The sequence below is a fragment of the Bacillus rossius genome, chromosome 1, assembly GCF_032445375.1.
Source record: "Bacillus rossius redtenbacheri isolate Brsri chromosome 1, Brsri_v3, whole genome shotgun sequence".
Lineage (NCBI taxonomy): Eukaryota > Metazoa > Arthropoda > Insecta > Phasmatodea > Bacillidae > Bacillus > Bacillus rossius.
The window spans coordinates 287,826,864-287,844,561 of NC_086330.1; the positions used below are offsets into that span (position 1 = coordinate 287,826,864).

The 17,698-nt window shown below is 37.5% G+C and overlaps 1 protein-coding gene across 5 annotated transcripts in view; it reads left to right on the plus strand.

Moving 5' to 3' along the window:
- Positions 1-17,698, plus strand: part of LOC134527701 (phosphatidylinositol 4-kinase alpha) — a 213,168-nt gene that overhangs the window by 102,337 nt on the left and 93,133 nt on the right. For all 5 annotated transcript variants that reach the window (XM_063360607.1, XM_063360604.1, XM_063360605.1 and 2 more), the window contains 4 exons: positions 2,817-2,950; positions 4,665-4,766; positions 10,916-11,089; positions 12,734-12,902. In XM_063360607.1, the coding sequence (XP_063216677.1) occupies positions 2,817-2,950; positions 4,665-4,766; positions 10,916-11,089; positions 12,734-12,902 (579 nt within the window). The remainder of the gene's footprint in view (positions 1-2,816; positions 2,951-4,664; positions 4,767-10,915; positions 11,090-12,733; positions 12,903-17,698) is intronic.

Sequence of the window (17,698 nt, forward strand, 5' to 3'; positions counted from 1 at the left end):
TAACTTTTATTCCTGGTAATTATAAAGACTCCAATCCACTTAACTAAATTACATTTGTAACTAGTCCCTCAACCTTTGTCTAAGAACTCAGCATGCATCCAATATACTATCAGAATCACGTTACAAAGTGGTAGCAGAGCATGGTGTTATCAGCCTGATTCTTCAGATTTGTGGGTTTTTAATGACCATAGCAACTTTGCATTTTTTTTAGTAAATATTAGAGATTTTCAGTGCATAATCGATTAGAGCTTAAGTTTACTTACTTTAATATTTATTAACTTATGGTGGAAATACATTATTTTGATTTTTGCTTTTTGTCCTGCTTTCATGGTTTAATTTGTTGAAAAATTAATTTTACAATTTCCACATACCAAGTTATGCTACTGATTTTCTAATTAGATGGTTTTAATTCTCCTCTCATTTTACGTATCTTTTAGATACAGTTGGGTATTAACGTCCCTCACTCTCGTGAAATTAAATAGTATTTTCGTTTCACTTGTATGTGAGCGTAAGTTTTGGTCTATGTTTTTGTGTTCTGTCACGTCTTCCTTGTTTACAGACATTTATAAAAATTATGCTGCTCTTGTTTATGCTTAATGTAACACTTTTTGCCTGATGACCGAGACATATATATTTTTACTGCCTACTACCGGTGGTATCACTGGGATTTCAGAATACACATTTATTTTCTTGCGTTCCTTGTGTGCTGCCTGTTTTTTTAAACTTTCTGTGAGTGATGAGAGTAATTTACTCTATCTAGAATTTATTTTCTTAGTGTCTTTTTTTTTCTTTCATTCCCTAATCGCCACAGTTATTTCGGGTGATTTAGTTTTATCGCTGTATGATAGTTACTAGGTTGTTACATGTGACTATGCTATTTTATTTTTTGGGTCACCTTTGAGCCTTTTTTTCCCAGGTTTGTTTACTTTTGTCAGTCTTTTCTTATGCACATGCGCACGAAATCATAACATTTATTTTGCATCGCACATTTTATTATTATTTCTCACCTGTCTTTAAGTTTAAGTACTGATTTACTAATACATAATTAAATATTTTAAATATTCATCGTAAATTTAAATATTGAAATACAGTAGAACCTCACATATCCGACCATGACGGGACCGGGCCATGGTCGGAACGGCCAAAAGGTCGGATATCCGTAGGAGCAAAAAAAACGCCTTTCCCAGCTATACAGTTTGTACAGTAATACAACTTTATTTGTAAAAATGTTGCTGTATACATTTTGAACATTTACTGTTGTTAAATTATAGATGATAAGATGAATACAATGTAAGCAAACCTTATTTAAAGAATTCAGTAATGTATTTTTGTTTCAGTTTTGCCAAACTTGATTTTGCAGAAGTGTCCCTCCACTTTTTTTCTCATAATACGTTATGTTACGTTAAAAAACATAGAACAGTACAAGATTATAGTACGAGCACATTCTACACCAACAATCACGTCTGACCTTACAGTTTGCGTCACTTTTTCAAGTCTGAACAGGCTCGCCAACCACGGAGACTAGGTCGGATATCCGGAGGAGTCGGTTGTGGGAAGGTCGGATATGAGGGGTTCTACTGTAATAATTTTTTAATGCCCAAGCAAGTTACTTTCAGTATTGATTACACTCTAAGTATTTTACAATTTAATGTACTAAGTGGTTTATGTATAGCTAATAAACAAAATTGGAATTTTAAGATTTTAAGAAATACTTAAAATAATATATGATACATTTCTAATGCATTGGTACACTTAGGCCTTTAACATTTTAACAATTGATGCATTCATATAAGTTACTTGGCTGACGGTAATTTATATGCTGGCCATTTGATAGAGGCAGAACCACATTGAGAGGTGGGCGAAAGGGGCTACTGCTCCAAGCCATATGTTTCAAGCCATATTTTTGAAGAGACCACATTTCTGAGAAAAAAGTATTTAAAATTGCATTGTAGTGTACTGACTTTCTTAATTTTACATAGAACATTTGATTATTTCTTCATGCAATAAATAGAATGTAAATTTTGGTGGTAACTAATTGATGGCAGCAAGTTTTATGTTAGTGCAAGTTTTTTGTCATCATATGAATGTATAACTTTCAGATATTGTAAGACAGCTACTGAGCGAGCCTCAAAATTATTATTTGTGCCGGGCACTTCATGACTCCCTTAAATTGCTCTGAGACCAATTTAATAAACTATGCAAGAAACACAAAATACAAAGAGTTTAAGTAAATTTTTTTGATATTCGGTTTAAAAACTACATAAGATACAAAAATGCTACACAAGCATTGTCCAATTTTCAACTTCTTTCATTTTTACTTAAATTTTTACGTTCATTTTTTTAAAGTGAAGTGTTCTGTGGACTTGTGTATAGAAGGATACTATTTTATTTATGACACAAAAATTTTTACTTTTAAATTTATTGCAGAGTGAAGAAAATTTTCTCTTTTAAATAAAATTTTTAAGAATTTAATACATTTTCATGAAAGAAATTAATATTAAAATTAAGCCATATGAAGAAAAATGTCTCTGTAGATTTACAGTTTCTAGATGTATGGTTGGGGATGTCTTGCCACTTGCCTGTCATAAACTATCTTAGTTTTCTTACGTTTGTTGCGTTTTGCATCTTTGCGCGCTTGTGTTTCTTGCGACGTTTATAAATCTAACCTGAAAGTGTATTTTTTTTTGGCGTGCTTCCAGAATTTTACTATTTAAGGCAAACCAACTGTATAAGTAGTGTTTCTTCGAAAGTAACTGTTTGTTACATGGCTAAGTTATGTTAGTTTCAACATGTAACGCCGGCTCTCCTTGTTCCAGACTGAGCTGCAGGAGTTGAAGACGCAGATCCTGAACCTCTTGGAGCACCCAGCCGATGTTACCACCTACGTGAACAAGCTGACGTTCGCCCAGTGCATATACTTGCTGTCCGTGTACTGGCTGGAGATCCTGAGGTCAGTTCTGGCGGAAAGCCTGTGCGAATATTTGACTTTTCGAATAAGAATATGAATAGTTTATTATTTGTATTTGATTCGAATTTGAGTACTTACACTTTTGAATAACGAATATTCATTTGGTTACAAATGTTTGACAAAGCATACCTCGTGATTTGGTAGTATAGTATACCAATGCTCACTGTTGAGGTTATGTCATTTGTGCTATATAAATACCCATTTTAAATGTTTTAAGGGGATAGCATAATCAAAAACATGAACACTACTCAGCTTTTTAAACGCACATCAACTTTTCAAATTATTCCACTATTGTCTCACAAAACAGTAGCAGAATAATTCACGTGGATGTTTCAAAACATGGACTAATTGTGACATTTGAAACTTAAAAAAAAAAAAAAAAAAATTAATAAATAAAATTAAAAAAAAACTATAATTTTGTTACATGTACCAGTAATGGAAAAATAATTAAATAAATGTCGGCAACAATGGACCATGGCCTACAATACAAAACATGGACATTACTTTGAATTGCAATTAAAAGAAGTGAATGCAATAGTTGCAACAGCTTACAAATCAATCCGATCTTAGTGAGCTTAACTTACAACATTACTTGCACATCTTTGACTCAACAATCTGTTCCCAAACTCTTTATCATGGGCTACCCCTGCCCAAGAAAGTCCTTCACAACTGGAACGTCTACTACAGCCCTAACTAAAACTTAAAATGATGTTACCTTGAACCACGATCTCTAACTCATTACCCTGGATGCCTTCCTGCAGAGTGCACTATCAACCACTTAAATACACTCCACCTACCCATCCAGAACGATTCAGTGCTGCCCTACCCAAATTTTATAACCGCAATTTTTATAACCGCAATTCAAACCAGCTGAGTGGACCACTCTGCCGGCTCACACGTGTGCAGCATTACAATTTCACCACTGAGCGACCTAAAAATGGTGGCAGGCGACAGTGCCGGCACGCTTTGCTGAACGCTACACTAGACATCAGAATGTCAATTCACACGCTCGCAGCATTATGAACGAACTGAGGTACTGGAATACTTAAAATTTAAATTCAGCGACACAAAAAAATTCTGGTCAGTGACAATATTTTTATCCTACAGCAATAAATCAGAAGAATTTGAAGTCAGAGCTGGTACATTTCTGAATATTCAATTTGAATCAAAACCTGCTTTTAAGTGAATCAACATGTCCCAGGTATAAATTCTGCTGTTAATGAAGATGGCCAAGTTGATTCATTGTTAAATAGAGATTTAGAATAATGTGATACCTCATTAATAAAAACTCTAATTAGGAACTACATATTCATACATAATGATGGTATGTCTTCTTGTCTTGTAGATACTTTCTAAAACTTTGAAGCATTCTGTGAAGCATTCTGTTGCCGTAAAAGGATGCTAAGAGTAACTAGGTACAAAACCAAGAAATTGTTTTACTGAGAGTATAAATTATATGCTAATTTTCTTATAGCTTATTCTTTTTTGTAGGGTTATGTATGTAAAAAGTGAGAAAAATATTTTTAAAAATAATTGTATTTTATTAGAAATTTGTATACATATTTTGTAAACAAACAAATTTTCCTGTAGCTTGGTTAGCAAAAATCATATTTATTACAAAGTGCCAAATTGTGGTTTGTTTTAATGATGCTTGACTACGTGTTTGTGACTGCTGTTTGAATGGTTTTGATCTAAGGGTCCAGAACTCGAGTGAACCCAGCCTTCAGCCGATCTTGGAGTACCTGAGCGACTCTGCTCTGCAAAAGGACAAATATGGGATGTGGAACTGTGTTTGTAGGTATGTGACTCCGTATTTAATCTCGTGGTAGCAGCCTGTAGATCAGCGGATTCCCAATTTTTTTCGGCCAGGGAACCCTATAATTGACTTTTCTTTTGGCAGAACCCCAACTCCTTCCAAAAAAGTTATTTGACAATAATTGTGCCTGCTTTGTATGACATTCGTCCTTACTCATGGAACCCCTGTGACCCTGCCATGGAACTCCAGGGTTCCGAGGAACACCTTCTGGGAACCGCTGCTGTATGTAGATAACACTTTGTGATATCGTGGACACATTTGGGCTAAATTTTTGGCCTGTGTGGATATCAAAAATCTCATGTATTAAAATAAATTATTATTCGTATTCAGTTGAAAATACTTACAGGGCTACTAAAATAGTAAGCTTGAAGTTGGTAAATTGAACACTTTTATTTGCATATTTGCTCACCTAAAGCTGTTGAATAAAGTCCTCAATATATTGGGTGATGCTTCTCGCAAATTAATTGACTGCATTTTTTTTGTACATTTTTTTTTCACATTTAGCAATATTATATTCATTCTTTTTCCTTCTCTATTATTTCTGTTTCAGATTCTGTAAGTCATATTATTTAGTGTTTGTATCAGCAACTGCCAAGTGTTGTGATTTGATTTGTCTGTCAAAATTAGTCATGTGTTTAAGATTCAAGGTACAAGTTGTGATCAAAAAATAAGGTGAATCATTTTATTACGAACAAAATCATAAGCTTGCATCAAATTTGAACTTATCTCCTTCAAAATATTCTTCTTGGCTAGCAATGCACTTATCCCAATGTTGATTCCATGATTGGAAGCATTTATGGAAAGCTTCATTCGGAAGGCTCTTCAGCTGCTCCATCGTAATATTCTCACTGTCGGGAAAGATGTCAAAACGTTTTCCTTTCAGCATGGTTTTTATTTTTGGGAAGAGCCATAAGTTGCATGGTGCTAGGTGTGGCACAGCACGTTGTCATGATTAAGGAGGAAGCCAGTTTATCTGGTCTCTTTCTCCGTATATCTTTTTGCAAACATTACAGTAAGGCCTTGTAATATTCGTGTTTACAGTTGTTCCCCTTGGAATTAAATTTGATTGCACTATACCATCACTATGGAAAAAAAAAAATTATGACCTTGATGTTTGACTTTGCCTGACGTGCCTTCTTAGAATGAGTATACCCTCACTTTTTAGAATGAGTATACCCTCACTTTTTCATAAATGAAAAAAAAAAAAAATGAAAAAGTGAGGGCATACTTGTTTTCCATACAGAACTCTGAATTTTTGACTCAGGATCATAACTATACACCTAACTTTCATTTCCAGTTATAATTTTGGCCATTAAGTCTGGAGCTTAATCAAGACAATCCTTCAATTCTGTGCAAACTGACCACAAATTTTCCTCGTGTTCGTCAGTTAAAAGTCTTAAAAAAATTTTGCACTCATTTCGTTTTGCAAATTATCCATTTAAATGCTTTGCATGGACTCATGTGAGATGATCCATTGTTCTGTTAGTTCGTGAATAGTTAATTGCCTGTTTGGACAAAACATTTTTAAGTAAAACTTGGAATTAATTCGGTTTAGACTTGTACTTTGTTTAAGAAACAAAACCTTAGACTTATTGCTTTCTATTTTTCTTAATAATGTGAAGAATATCTGTAAACTAGAAATTATCCTTATTAGATGTGGAAAGATTCTCTTTCTTAAGTACTACAGAGAATTTAATTAAAACCTGGACCCAAAGAAACGATCATGTAAGTAATTTTTAAAGAAATATGTATCTAATATCAGTCAGGAATCTTGAAACAACAAAATTTATTATTTAGAGCAACAAATTTGCCTGAAAATTTGATGGAAAATACTCTGTTAACATAACACCTAATATGCATAGTGATAAACCCTTTTCACAATAATTAATTTGCATTTGTAGGTTGATTTGTAGAAAAAAATGAGCAGTTAGCACATAACAGTGTTTAGAGAAACTAGATTCCAGTTTGTTGTTTAGGAATTTATTGTTCACTTCTAAAAGTAAATGAGTCTTAATATTGATTTATAGTACTTGATCAAGTTATTTCTCAAATATTATAAAAATAACAGACTTAAGGCAGCTAATTGGAGAGTCATTATTATAGTCTATCACAACAGGACCTCTGAAGTATAAACAACTACTTGAAAAAAAAATTAAGGGGAAAAGAGAATCTTAGTCCATAAAAATAATAAATGATTTAATATGGTGCAGTGGCGAGGCGTAAGGTTTACATGAGGGGAAGCAACAACTCCGTTCACATCACATCAAAACATGATTGGGGGGGGAGGGGGGTTGTCCGAGGGCCCTCCCCCGGGAAAATATGGATTTCAAGGTACAAAATGGTGCTATTTAAGTAGTTTTCTTAACTGAACATTGACTATTCCACAGGTAGAAAAATTGACTTTTTTTAAAATTATTTTTAAAAATAATGTTTACTATTATTCTGATAGTAAAATACCTACTCTACATTACTTATATACTAAGTGGGAGTGTAGTATCATCGATATCTGGTACAAAATATATAAACAGACAACACATGGCAAAGTAAGTACTTAAAATAAAGAGAAGAACCTCATAAAAATGTACTAGAATAGTAAAAATTAAATCTTGGTATTTTTCGTACCAACACAAAAGAAATTATCTTCATATGTGATCAGAAACTCTGTTAACTGGTACGTGTACCAAGAAACTGGCACGTCAATCATTCCTGAAACGCCACAATTTTTTTTCCTAGCCTAAATTATTCTAAGTGTGTAAGGGGAGGGTCCAGGTTAGGGGAGGACCTAAGTGTGTCTCAGGCCGAAGCCTATACACTCTACCATGCGGGTTTTTAACCATGCAGAACAAGGGCGCGTGCATCGTGTGCTATTGGGGTTTACTGGCCAGCCATGGCTGCAATTGGCGCCATGACTGACGCCCCATTGGTCGCCTAGCTTAAAAGCTAGCTAATGTGACCCCAGGTAAAACCTGCATAGACACAGGGAAAACCCTGGGCCGGGTCATGCGGGGATCAATTAACATGCATTAAGCAAGCAGGTAACTACTGGACAAGAGGGAAGAAGGGTCCAGGTAAGAAGAGTTGGAGGGGCTGAAAAATCAACCATGCTGGAGTTGGGTGCTTGGGCCTTGCGGCCCGCATTTAAATGTTGGGTACTCCTGGGTTATTATTAACCAGGGGCGCATGCGCCCCCAGGGGCGGGCGACTTCACTCGTCAGCCCAGCCCAGCTGCCCAGGCAGCCACAGTTAAACCAGATGTGGGTAGACGAGCCAGTAAACCGGCTCGAACTGCGGGCGTACTGGGCGAAAGGCAGCCTGACATTGCACTATCTTCATCTTCCTTCTTCCAGTCAACAGCCAACAACCTTTCAAGCCAGGTTGGGGGTAAGTCGTTCAGGCGAATTAAGTATCTTGCGAGTCGGACCCTCTTGTCCTCCAAAATCCCGGGACGGTTGAAGGTCGCGCCGCCCAGGCTACCACTGGCTCCAACAGGGCCCCAACTTAAAGGTGTCGTCATCTTATCCTTCAGAGTTACAATGCTGTTCAGTTCCGTTGCGCGCGCGGCAGTTCACAGCTCCGCAATTTCCAGCCCGCAGTTCGTCTACACTTCGCATCTAGGGCTCATCGAGCTCCCCAGCAGTGCCTTCACCGACGGAACTGCTTTCTGCCACGCGCCGAGCTGCATTCAGGCTACCTTTCACCCCGATAGCCGTAATAACGACTCCACAGGCCGGCCATTGGTCCGCGGACTGCTATTGGTTATTCACAGTCACCCCAGCGAGATTGAAACTCTCGAGCTGGGATCCCGTATCCGCCCACCGTGGGACGCGTACGCCCACAAATCCCCCACGCACTGCCAGCCAACAGCCCGCGGGAGAGATGCGCGCGCCCCGAGAGACGACCGCCGACTGAAACGCGACCTCGCCACCTGCCCTGCCGAACTGTGGCGGACATAGCCGAAGCAGTCGGCGGAAGAATTCCACCGTCTGCTTCGGCCATGTTCGCTTCAGTTCGGCAAGAAAGCGCTACCTTAGTAGCTTCTACCACGTGTTTTTACAGCCAATCCCCTCCCTGAACCTTTGTACCATGCCACCCCCCCCTTCCGAAAGGAAACTACTGCGGCAGCCTTCCTGCTGAAAGCGGTCCTACCAGCGCTTCTAAACCTAGCAACGCTTCTAAAACAGCATGTTTTGTGTGTCAACGAGTTCTTTTCTTATAGGGCACAGCGCACAGTACTGGGTCTCAAGAAGATAGAGTAACAAATACATACACCTAACGGCACGAGCCAAAGTAAAATACTATTCTAAATAAAATATTTATTTAAAAAATACAATGTCTGGAAACTGCCTGGGCAAGCACTGCTTGCCTTGCTTGCCCTGACGAGACGCCACTGGTAAGGTGCGAGTGTAGAATAGCTTATGTAACATCAATATGAGGCTTATAAACTAATTTGAATCTATTTAAAAGAATACAGTTAATGCATTCACTAAATTTAACATCACTTACCGGTATTATTAGCCCTTACTCAAATCATATATGCGAATCATGGAATGGGTTTGACGATCTTTGAATCAATATTCTCAGTAAACCTCACCACTGCCAGCTCTTCCAAAGTCTTAGGAGATTCTTGGGCACAAACTGGGAAGAGTGTGGTAAGTTGCCTCATTCTTCTTGGAGCCAGGGACTCGTGAAGTTGAATCACCACTCGAAGATGGGACACCAATGATTGTAGTTTATTCTTGAAGATGGAACAGTTTACAATTTTTATAACTTTTCGAAATTCCACGTGAATACAAGATGCAACTCTACTGCGGCACAAAATCACAGTCCGTCATATTTTCCCACCTCACGGCCCGGTGCTCAAACAATGACTAACCTGCACGGTGCTCGGACAATGACTGACCTGCACGGTGTTCGGACAATGACTAACTTTACAGCCTTCCTTCCCTTTGTGTGGGCAGTGTCCTGGGCTCGCTGAAGTAATTCTCAGCCAATCACGGCGCATGGCAACAGAAACCTCCACAAAATTCTTACTTCTGTTCCCACGATGCAACAATTTTATCTCTCTCTCACACTCCTGTGACAGTGACTCAAACGCCTAGCATGTGAAACAAAGCCTCGGTCGTGGAAATAACGAAGGAGAATTACGTCAGCATGCCTTCCCACACAAAGATACCAGCAATAAAAATTACTTGAAAAATAAACTTATGAATTATATAAATAAAAACATTAAACCCGGTGAATTATGTTCACAATAACTTCTAATAAGAAAATTTTTACATCATTTGATAATCTAACTTGAAATATGACAAAAATTTATAACAAATTATTAATACTGGATTGCATGGGGAAGGCTGTAATCTGGGTTGTTACAATATGTGTAAGTTGTTTTCGGTGTTTTGTTAAAAATAATAATAAAACCAAAGAATGTTCAAAAACTTCTCTTATATAAAAAATTAGAAGAAAAACTGCTCCATTTAATAATTCATACTAATTTAGGTGAAAAGAATAACTTTAAAAATTATTTTTAAAGTGATCATATACAGTATTAACATTATAAACTTTTCAAATGTATCATGAACTTGTTACTATTCAGGGTTGCTTTGCCGGGCCAATCTGGAACTGTAACACAGTATTAAAATTAGGCCATAATTTTGATGGCTGTAATGATTTTTTAGTCGCTCTTTGCAATTGGAATAGTAAATTATTGAAAACAGATCTTCATGCCCCATAACAGTAAAAGTTAACCATCGAAATAACCAGTTATTTAATCGGAACCATAAGCGACATAAGTGGTATTGGAAAATAACCATTTTGCCCATCCCTAGCTGCTAACTGCATTTGATGGTGGCAAGCAACGTTTACGATTCAGGCAGCGAATACTAGTGGCACGTGTGATTCGCACCCAGAAGTTTGTTTTTTGAAAAGCGACTATTTTATTTCTCTGTTTATTTATCCCTCTCGACATTATTTTAAAGAATGCTAAGTTAAATCTTGCATTCAAGTTTTGTATTATAAGTTGATTTGAAACATGAAAACCATGAGAACACATGGATTTGCTCGTTACCAGGGTTAAATGTTTGCACATCACTGGTAAGTATTGAAAAATTCACTCACAATTTTTTTTCCTTCAGCGTTGGCGACCGTGTCTTCGTGCAGCTGCTCGAAGTGATGTCGAACAAACCGAAGGACGAGAACCGCGAAAAGGAGCTGGAAAGCCATGCCCAGTTCCTGCTCGTTAACTTCAACAACATCCACAAGCAGATCCGTCGAGTGGCAGACAAGTACCTCTCCGGCCTCGTTGACAGGTACTTACTTGCGGGTTGGTAGAAAATAAGTAGCAAGATGGCCACTCAAACAGAAATATAGGGAAACCGAGAATGAGCCAGGATTTTTCTGGCATTTGGGAGACTCTGGAGAAAACCATGCATTTCCGAAATCTATTAGAAATCCAATGTTTATAGTGTAAGCTGAAAACAAATTAATTAATTTTAAAAAAATTCATGCTACAAACTACATCACTTATGCCACTTTTGCAAAGCATTGATTGCATTGTTAGAAGTCAAGGCTGCTGACCCTTATTCCACTGGCTAGTCTTTGATGAGGAAGGGGAACCACGAACTGAAGTCAGTGAAAAAATAACTAATGCAAGGTTTATGCTTTGATTGAAATGTATAAACCTATAAATGTGTTTGACTTTTCTTAAAATTATTTGTTAATGTTACTAAATTATTTTCAGAAGAAACACTTTGTCATAAAATGCTTTGTAAACATACCATTGTATACATACTTTATTTGAATGAAATATTTGATGAATTATGTTGTACTAGTTCCAAAAAATTAATAAAAATTTAACTATGTTGTACTAATTCTAAAAATTTAAACCTTGAAAGATAACCATGGAAAAAACCTGGTACTTGATATTGCACGAAGGCAGGATTTTATAATGATTTGCAATAAGAAAAAAAAAGATAAATAAACCATGATAAACACCAAAAGTTATGCATGATTTGAATTCTAGCAAAATCTTAGGTAAGTATGGTAGGAATGCCTGTGAGTAATGTACTTCTTTAGTGTCAATATTTCTCTGTTGATTAGTAACCTTGCTGTCTGTATTTTAATTTTTGTATTATGAAAGTCTTGTTTTAACGATACAATTACTACAAATGTTGCAATAAATATGCAGAGATTTTCAATTAATTATATCTATACCAGATTAGTTAAAGAAAATCATGGTTAATTATACAAAACTTTTATATTTTATAATTATTGGTGAAAAACCTAATTTATAAAACTATTCAGATTAACTGAACAGTTACAATTAAAAGGAACACTCCAGATTAGTCTCAGTGTAAGCCCATAGTGTCTAGTGACAGTATTAGGTACTATAGTTGTGGTTTCCAAAAAATGAGTAAAATTTTTATTGCCATTGATTTTGCTTTGTGACGTATTTGTAGCAGCCAGTTACTATTTATTTACTTCAGGCATTCCGCTAAAATATTTACTATGCTTCAACAAAATCAGGTCATGAAAATTAAATGACAGAAAAATGTTATGGCCTAAAACCTGTGGAAACAGAGATGGCATCTTTACGTCCCTGTCTTTTCCCCTTAAGACTCGGTCTCGCGTGGCAAGTTCATTATTCCATTTTTTTGTCCAGAGATTTTTTTCATGGCATTTACTGTAAATTATTAATTATGATATTTTTCTTGCATGTGTTTCATCTCAAATTTTCACAACAGATGTTGACTAAATACGGTATATGTTTATAACAGTAAAGTAACGCAAGTGTTAAAAATTATGATGATTTGCGCAATCTTTTACAGTTTGAAAATAATGTTTATTAAATATGTGGTGAGAAATGTTATTGGAATGAGCGTACAGAAAAAAGAAATGAACTAACCAACTGGGCGTTTGAGATGGAGCCGTGCGGTGGGGTGGCTGGCTTGCAGGTTCCCTCACCTGCTGTGGAACTGCCGTGTGCTGTGGTGCATGCTGGACATCCTGCAGGTGCTGGCCAGCTCGCTCGACCTGGACCCCAACGAGGAGACGCCCACCCTCAAGGTCCCCGGCTCCCCGGGCTATGCCCTCCTGCTGATGGACACCCAGGAGGCCAGGGAGGTGGGCTCCCTTCCCCAGTGTTCACCTGCTTCTTTTATCATTGTGTGCCAATATTATCTATCTCAAACATCAAAACAAATCATTTTTCATTGATATCCAATTTCAAATTCATATATTTTGAACAAATATTCAACTGTATTCGAAGCGTAGTGAAGCTGGTAGTGTTGCTATCAACATTGAGGTTTAGAGTAGAGCTGGGCAGAATAGGGAATTTTTTTTGGGAATAAGTTTGGGCGGGCATGTGAAATTTCCGCAAGAAAGTCAGAATTGAAAAATATTTTAGGTTTACAAGAAGACTGTGCGCCAGTTAAGAGTCTTGCGCTTAGGTGATACCGTGCTAGAAACACCAGTGAACATCACACTCATCATCCCGCCGCACTAACACAGATACACCCCCTGACTAAGCGGGCCCCTTAAGTTTAGACAGCGAACAGTCTGCAATGGAATTTTTTTTATAAGTTTCAAACAACGGAACAATAAGCACTTTGCAACCACTGTATGAAAAAGTTCCTAAAAATTAGACCGCTAACTTATTTTATAGCTGTGTTGTAATATTTATAACTCATAACTAGGGATGGGCCGGTCGAATCCTCGAATCCTCGAATCCCACCGAATCTCTAGTATTCGAAAGATTCGAAATTTGAGGGAAAAGATTCGGGATTCGAGGAAAAATATTGATGTAAATGTAGTACTTTAAAAACTTAAATGCTTTTACAGATCTTATTGGCACACACTAATAATTAGGGATGGGACGAATCCACATTTTGGTCGAATCCGAATCCTTGTTCGAATCCTCAGTGTTTGTCATCGAATCTCGAATCCCAGTCCCACACTAAACTTCACCACATGTTATTAAAAAAATCACACATTTATTTTAAAAAATTACATAGGCCTATGTATTAAAAAAAATCACATATGTATTTATAAAATTATAAAATAAGTGCATAGTGTATACACCTGATATAAAATAGAGACAAATAACCTCAAAAACCACACATGTAAGTGTGCATCTGTCTAATTCTCTGTTAAATTAATCCTTCCTATGTTTTCAATAAAATATGTTTGTATAACGAACACCATTTAAAAAAAGTTACGTTTTTTTCTGCAATGTTATATTATTGAAGGTTGGAAATGATAGAGTAGTTATGCTAATTGACAAAATGCAGCGTATTTTATCTTACGTTTGTGCTATTTCCGTTACCTTTATAATATAGTTTAGGTATACAATTTTCTAGAGCTGGACGAACCTCAGTTCTCTGGTTTCGAACCGAGCCAGCCATATGTAAAATTTAAACATTATATAGCTTAGCTTATATATATACCAATTTTTAATTAATGAAGATGTTACATCTAAATTTCAAAAAGACTATCTTCCTTTTTCAGTGTACACTAACCTTCATTTAAAAAAAATATAAAGATGACGAACATTCAGCATAAGGCCACATAACATATTTTTGTGGTAGACATAACCTAACATTTTTAATAAGTAAAACTTTTTAATAGGACATCAAAAAAAAGGCGAATGTGAATTAAGTTACCTATCTACATATTTTTGTGGTAGACATAACCTAACATTTTTAATAAGTAAAACTTTTTAATAAAACATAAAAAAAAGGCGAATGTGAATTAAGTTACCTATCTACATTACAAAACCCGCTGACTGCAGTTGCTGTTTTCTTGGAAGAATGCTGCTCGTCAGAAGAAACTTTAGACGGTTTTTTGGGGTGGTTCTGGGTCATCCGGGTCGTCATTATCTTTTCTCAATTTGGAAAACTTAAACGACGTTAGCCTGCTCATCGCAATTCACCTCAAGAACAATAATATTATAAACGTAACGTAAAAAGTGTGGTTATAGAAATTTGCGTCGGAAAAAAGAAAACACGAGAAATAATGATGGCTGCCGCGACTACGCTAGTCAACTTAGTACCGTACTGTAAAATTTACTGGACCAGTACTTTTAATACACAAGATTAAATTAATATTTTCATTACCTGACTGTTATAACCAAAAAGGCAAAAGAAAATAAATACATCCCAGTTATTTAAAATACGTAATTTACGTAATCATTTCCTATCGCATTTGTCTTGTGTTAACTTGATCACGTTAGTTTTGCCGAAATACGAGAGTTCTCGTACATGCGCTTTAGTTTAACGTATGGGGTACGCAATCTTTGGTGATTTTACAACACTTCTCGTACACGCACAATAGTTAAAGGTATAATGTACAATACCTTTGGCATTTGTACGATAGGTTATATTACCTAGTACGACAAATGCATACAAAATTCTCTAAAGCAAACAAAAAACAAAGCGCGCCTATATGAAAAAATGCTATGCGAGTTATGCGACTATTAATAATTTTTTTTAATTTTGTTTGCTCTTGAAACTGTTGAGGCGACGACTATGCGATAAAAGTCGGAATATTACAAGTAATAGAATTTTGTTGAGCTGTTTTGTGAATGGTCTCAAATGGGGGTTAGAAAATTAGAAAAAAGTAATTTTTTTTAAATGAACGTTCGGTTTTTCGAATATATTTTAAGAGGTTTCGAACCGAACCGAACGTAAGGGTTCGGTTCGAATCGAAATTTTCAAACTTCGCCCAGCACTACAATTTTCAATTACTACCTAAAACTCTTAAAAACCCACCTCGAATCCCACCTCGAATCCCACCTCGGATCCTACGAATCCTCGAATCCATAGGATTCGGTATATTCGACGAATCCAAGATTCGAAAATCCCATCCCTACTAATAATAATATGACGACAGACAACTGTTATGCGGGATTGGAGTGACCCAAACGTAAACAAACACCTCGTTTGTTTACAAACACAGGACTGACTGAATGGTAGATGATATTTGTCAATACACGAGTGCCTAACATTACTTAGCCCTGTTTGCCATAACTTTAAAATATTATCAAGGAGACTAACCTGTAATACAAATAAACAATATATGATTTTCAAAGAAATTTTAATAATATTGATGAATTTGAGGCAAAAACAATAACATAACATTGGACTTATACTTGACAATGGCTAAAGTTCTCAGAGACACACTGTGACCAGCAAAAATAAGAATGTTATTGAAACTGCAGGACGTTACGAAGGGCACCCGACTCGACAAAAGTCCATTTCACGTTCAGTCTCTATTGTTGGTATCCTACACAACACGTAGATGCCGTCTATACATTAAATAAGGGTGGGGTTTGCTCCGGGCTAAAACTCTGTCGGTAGGCTATTTCTACCCCCAGGACCTCTGGGGGGACCGCGTACATTTACTATTAGGAGGCACAGTCTCTGCGATAACGTCTCATAGCAGGAATCACCGTGTAAGATGAGGGGAGTTTGCAGTTCAACAATGCGCTGGCGCCGACCCAAGGCGACCGCGCCTTACCTTGCGAATGCTGCGCTGGCTCCGCAGTCTCCAGACTGCGTGAAGGCTGTCCCAGGAAGTGCGTTGAGATGCACCAGTAGGCACCACACACTTTTAGTCACCAGAGCACTCACACAGGCGAAGTTCCGGCGCGCGCGAAGTCGTTTCCCGGACCGCGGACGCGTTGATGAATTCGATAATTACCATCCCAAATGTTGATAACAGAACGTTCAACTTCAAATCGCGATTCCGCAGCCCGGAATCGCGGGGTAGCGAAAATTTCTTAAGCGAAGCGATACGTGCTCCGACTCAGTGCAGCGGACCGACTCCCCGAGAAATCGCCAGGAGGCTCTTTTATACCTCCGCCGAGCGTCCCCAGCGGCCTCTCCTATTGGCTCGTTTTTAAGTTCAGTCGGTTGCCGATTGCCGCTAATTCTCCTGGCGCTGGCGCGCATGCGCCGTCACAATAGCACTTCAAAAGTCGAATATTTACTACTGCCGCGGACAATTGTTGACTAGGTCCCTTCAAACACAGTTTATATTTAATTAAATAAGCCATATTGACAATATATATTTATATGTGGGCCGTGTATCGGTACAGCTTACAATTTACTTGGCCTGTTTACGTTTTCCTTGGAACACATTCTATTGAGGTACAGTAGAACCTCGTTAATACGTGATGGTCAGGACCGACATAATCACGGATTACCGAATTTCACGGACTAGCGATTAAAAGCCCAGAAGGTCTTGTCAAGCTTCTCAGACACCGGCGTGCAGCTGGGTAAAGGCCGTTAACGGTAAGGGCCGGCCGTCTTCGAATTAGTGTCTCATCTTAAAAATACAGCACTGTCTAGCCATTAGTTCACGGTCATTTACAACAGCCGAAGAGAGAAAGATAAGATCGTCCTGACCTTGCACCCTCCCCCCCTCCTCCTCGTACAGCCGAATGGCAGCCAGACACGTCACTCGCCAGGCGCCTGCGTGCGTTGGCGGGTGGAAACAAACAAAGGGAGATGGGAAGCAGAAGTCAGGACATCCCCCTCAAGTTTAAAGAGTGACAAATGTGACAGCTGAAAGGGGGGCGACACAAAGGGTCGGTACAAACAGGATTGCAGAGTTTGGCGGCCCACGCGATGGCTTGTAGTGTTTGCCGGCTGCCGGCTCGCGTGACGTTAATTTTAAGCGCTGACAATTTTTACTTCTCTTTTTTTTCTTCTCTTTTAAATCATCCCGGATTATCCGATTCCCGAATTAGAGCATCACGGATTAACGAGGTTCTACTGTATTGTACTTTTAATTCGTTATTATATAAAAAATTATGAAGCATGTACTGATTTGGGAAACTTACTTTATATTCATGAACATGGATGCATTTGTATTTGTATTTGTATTTGTATTTGTACACATGTATTTTAATTGCAATT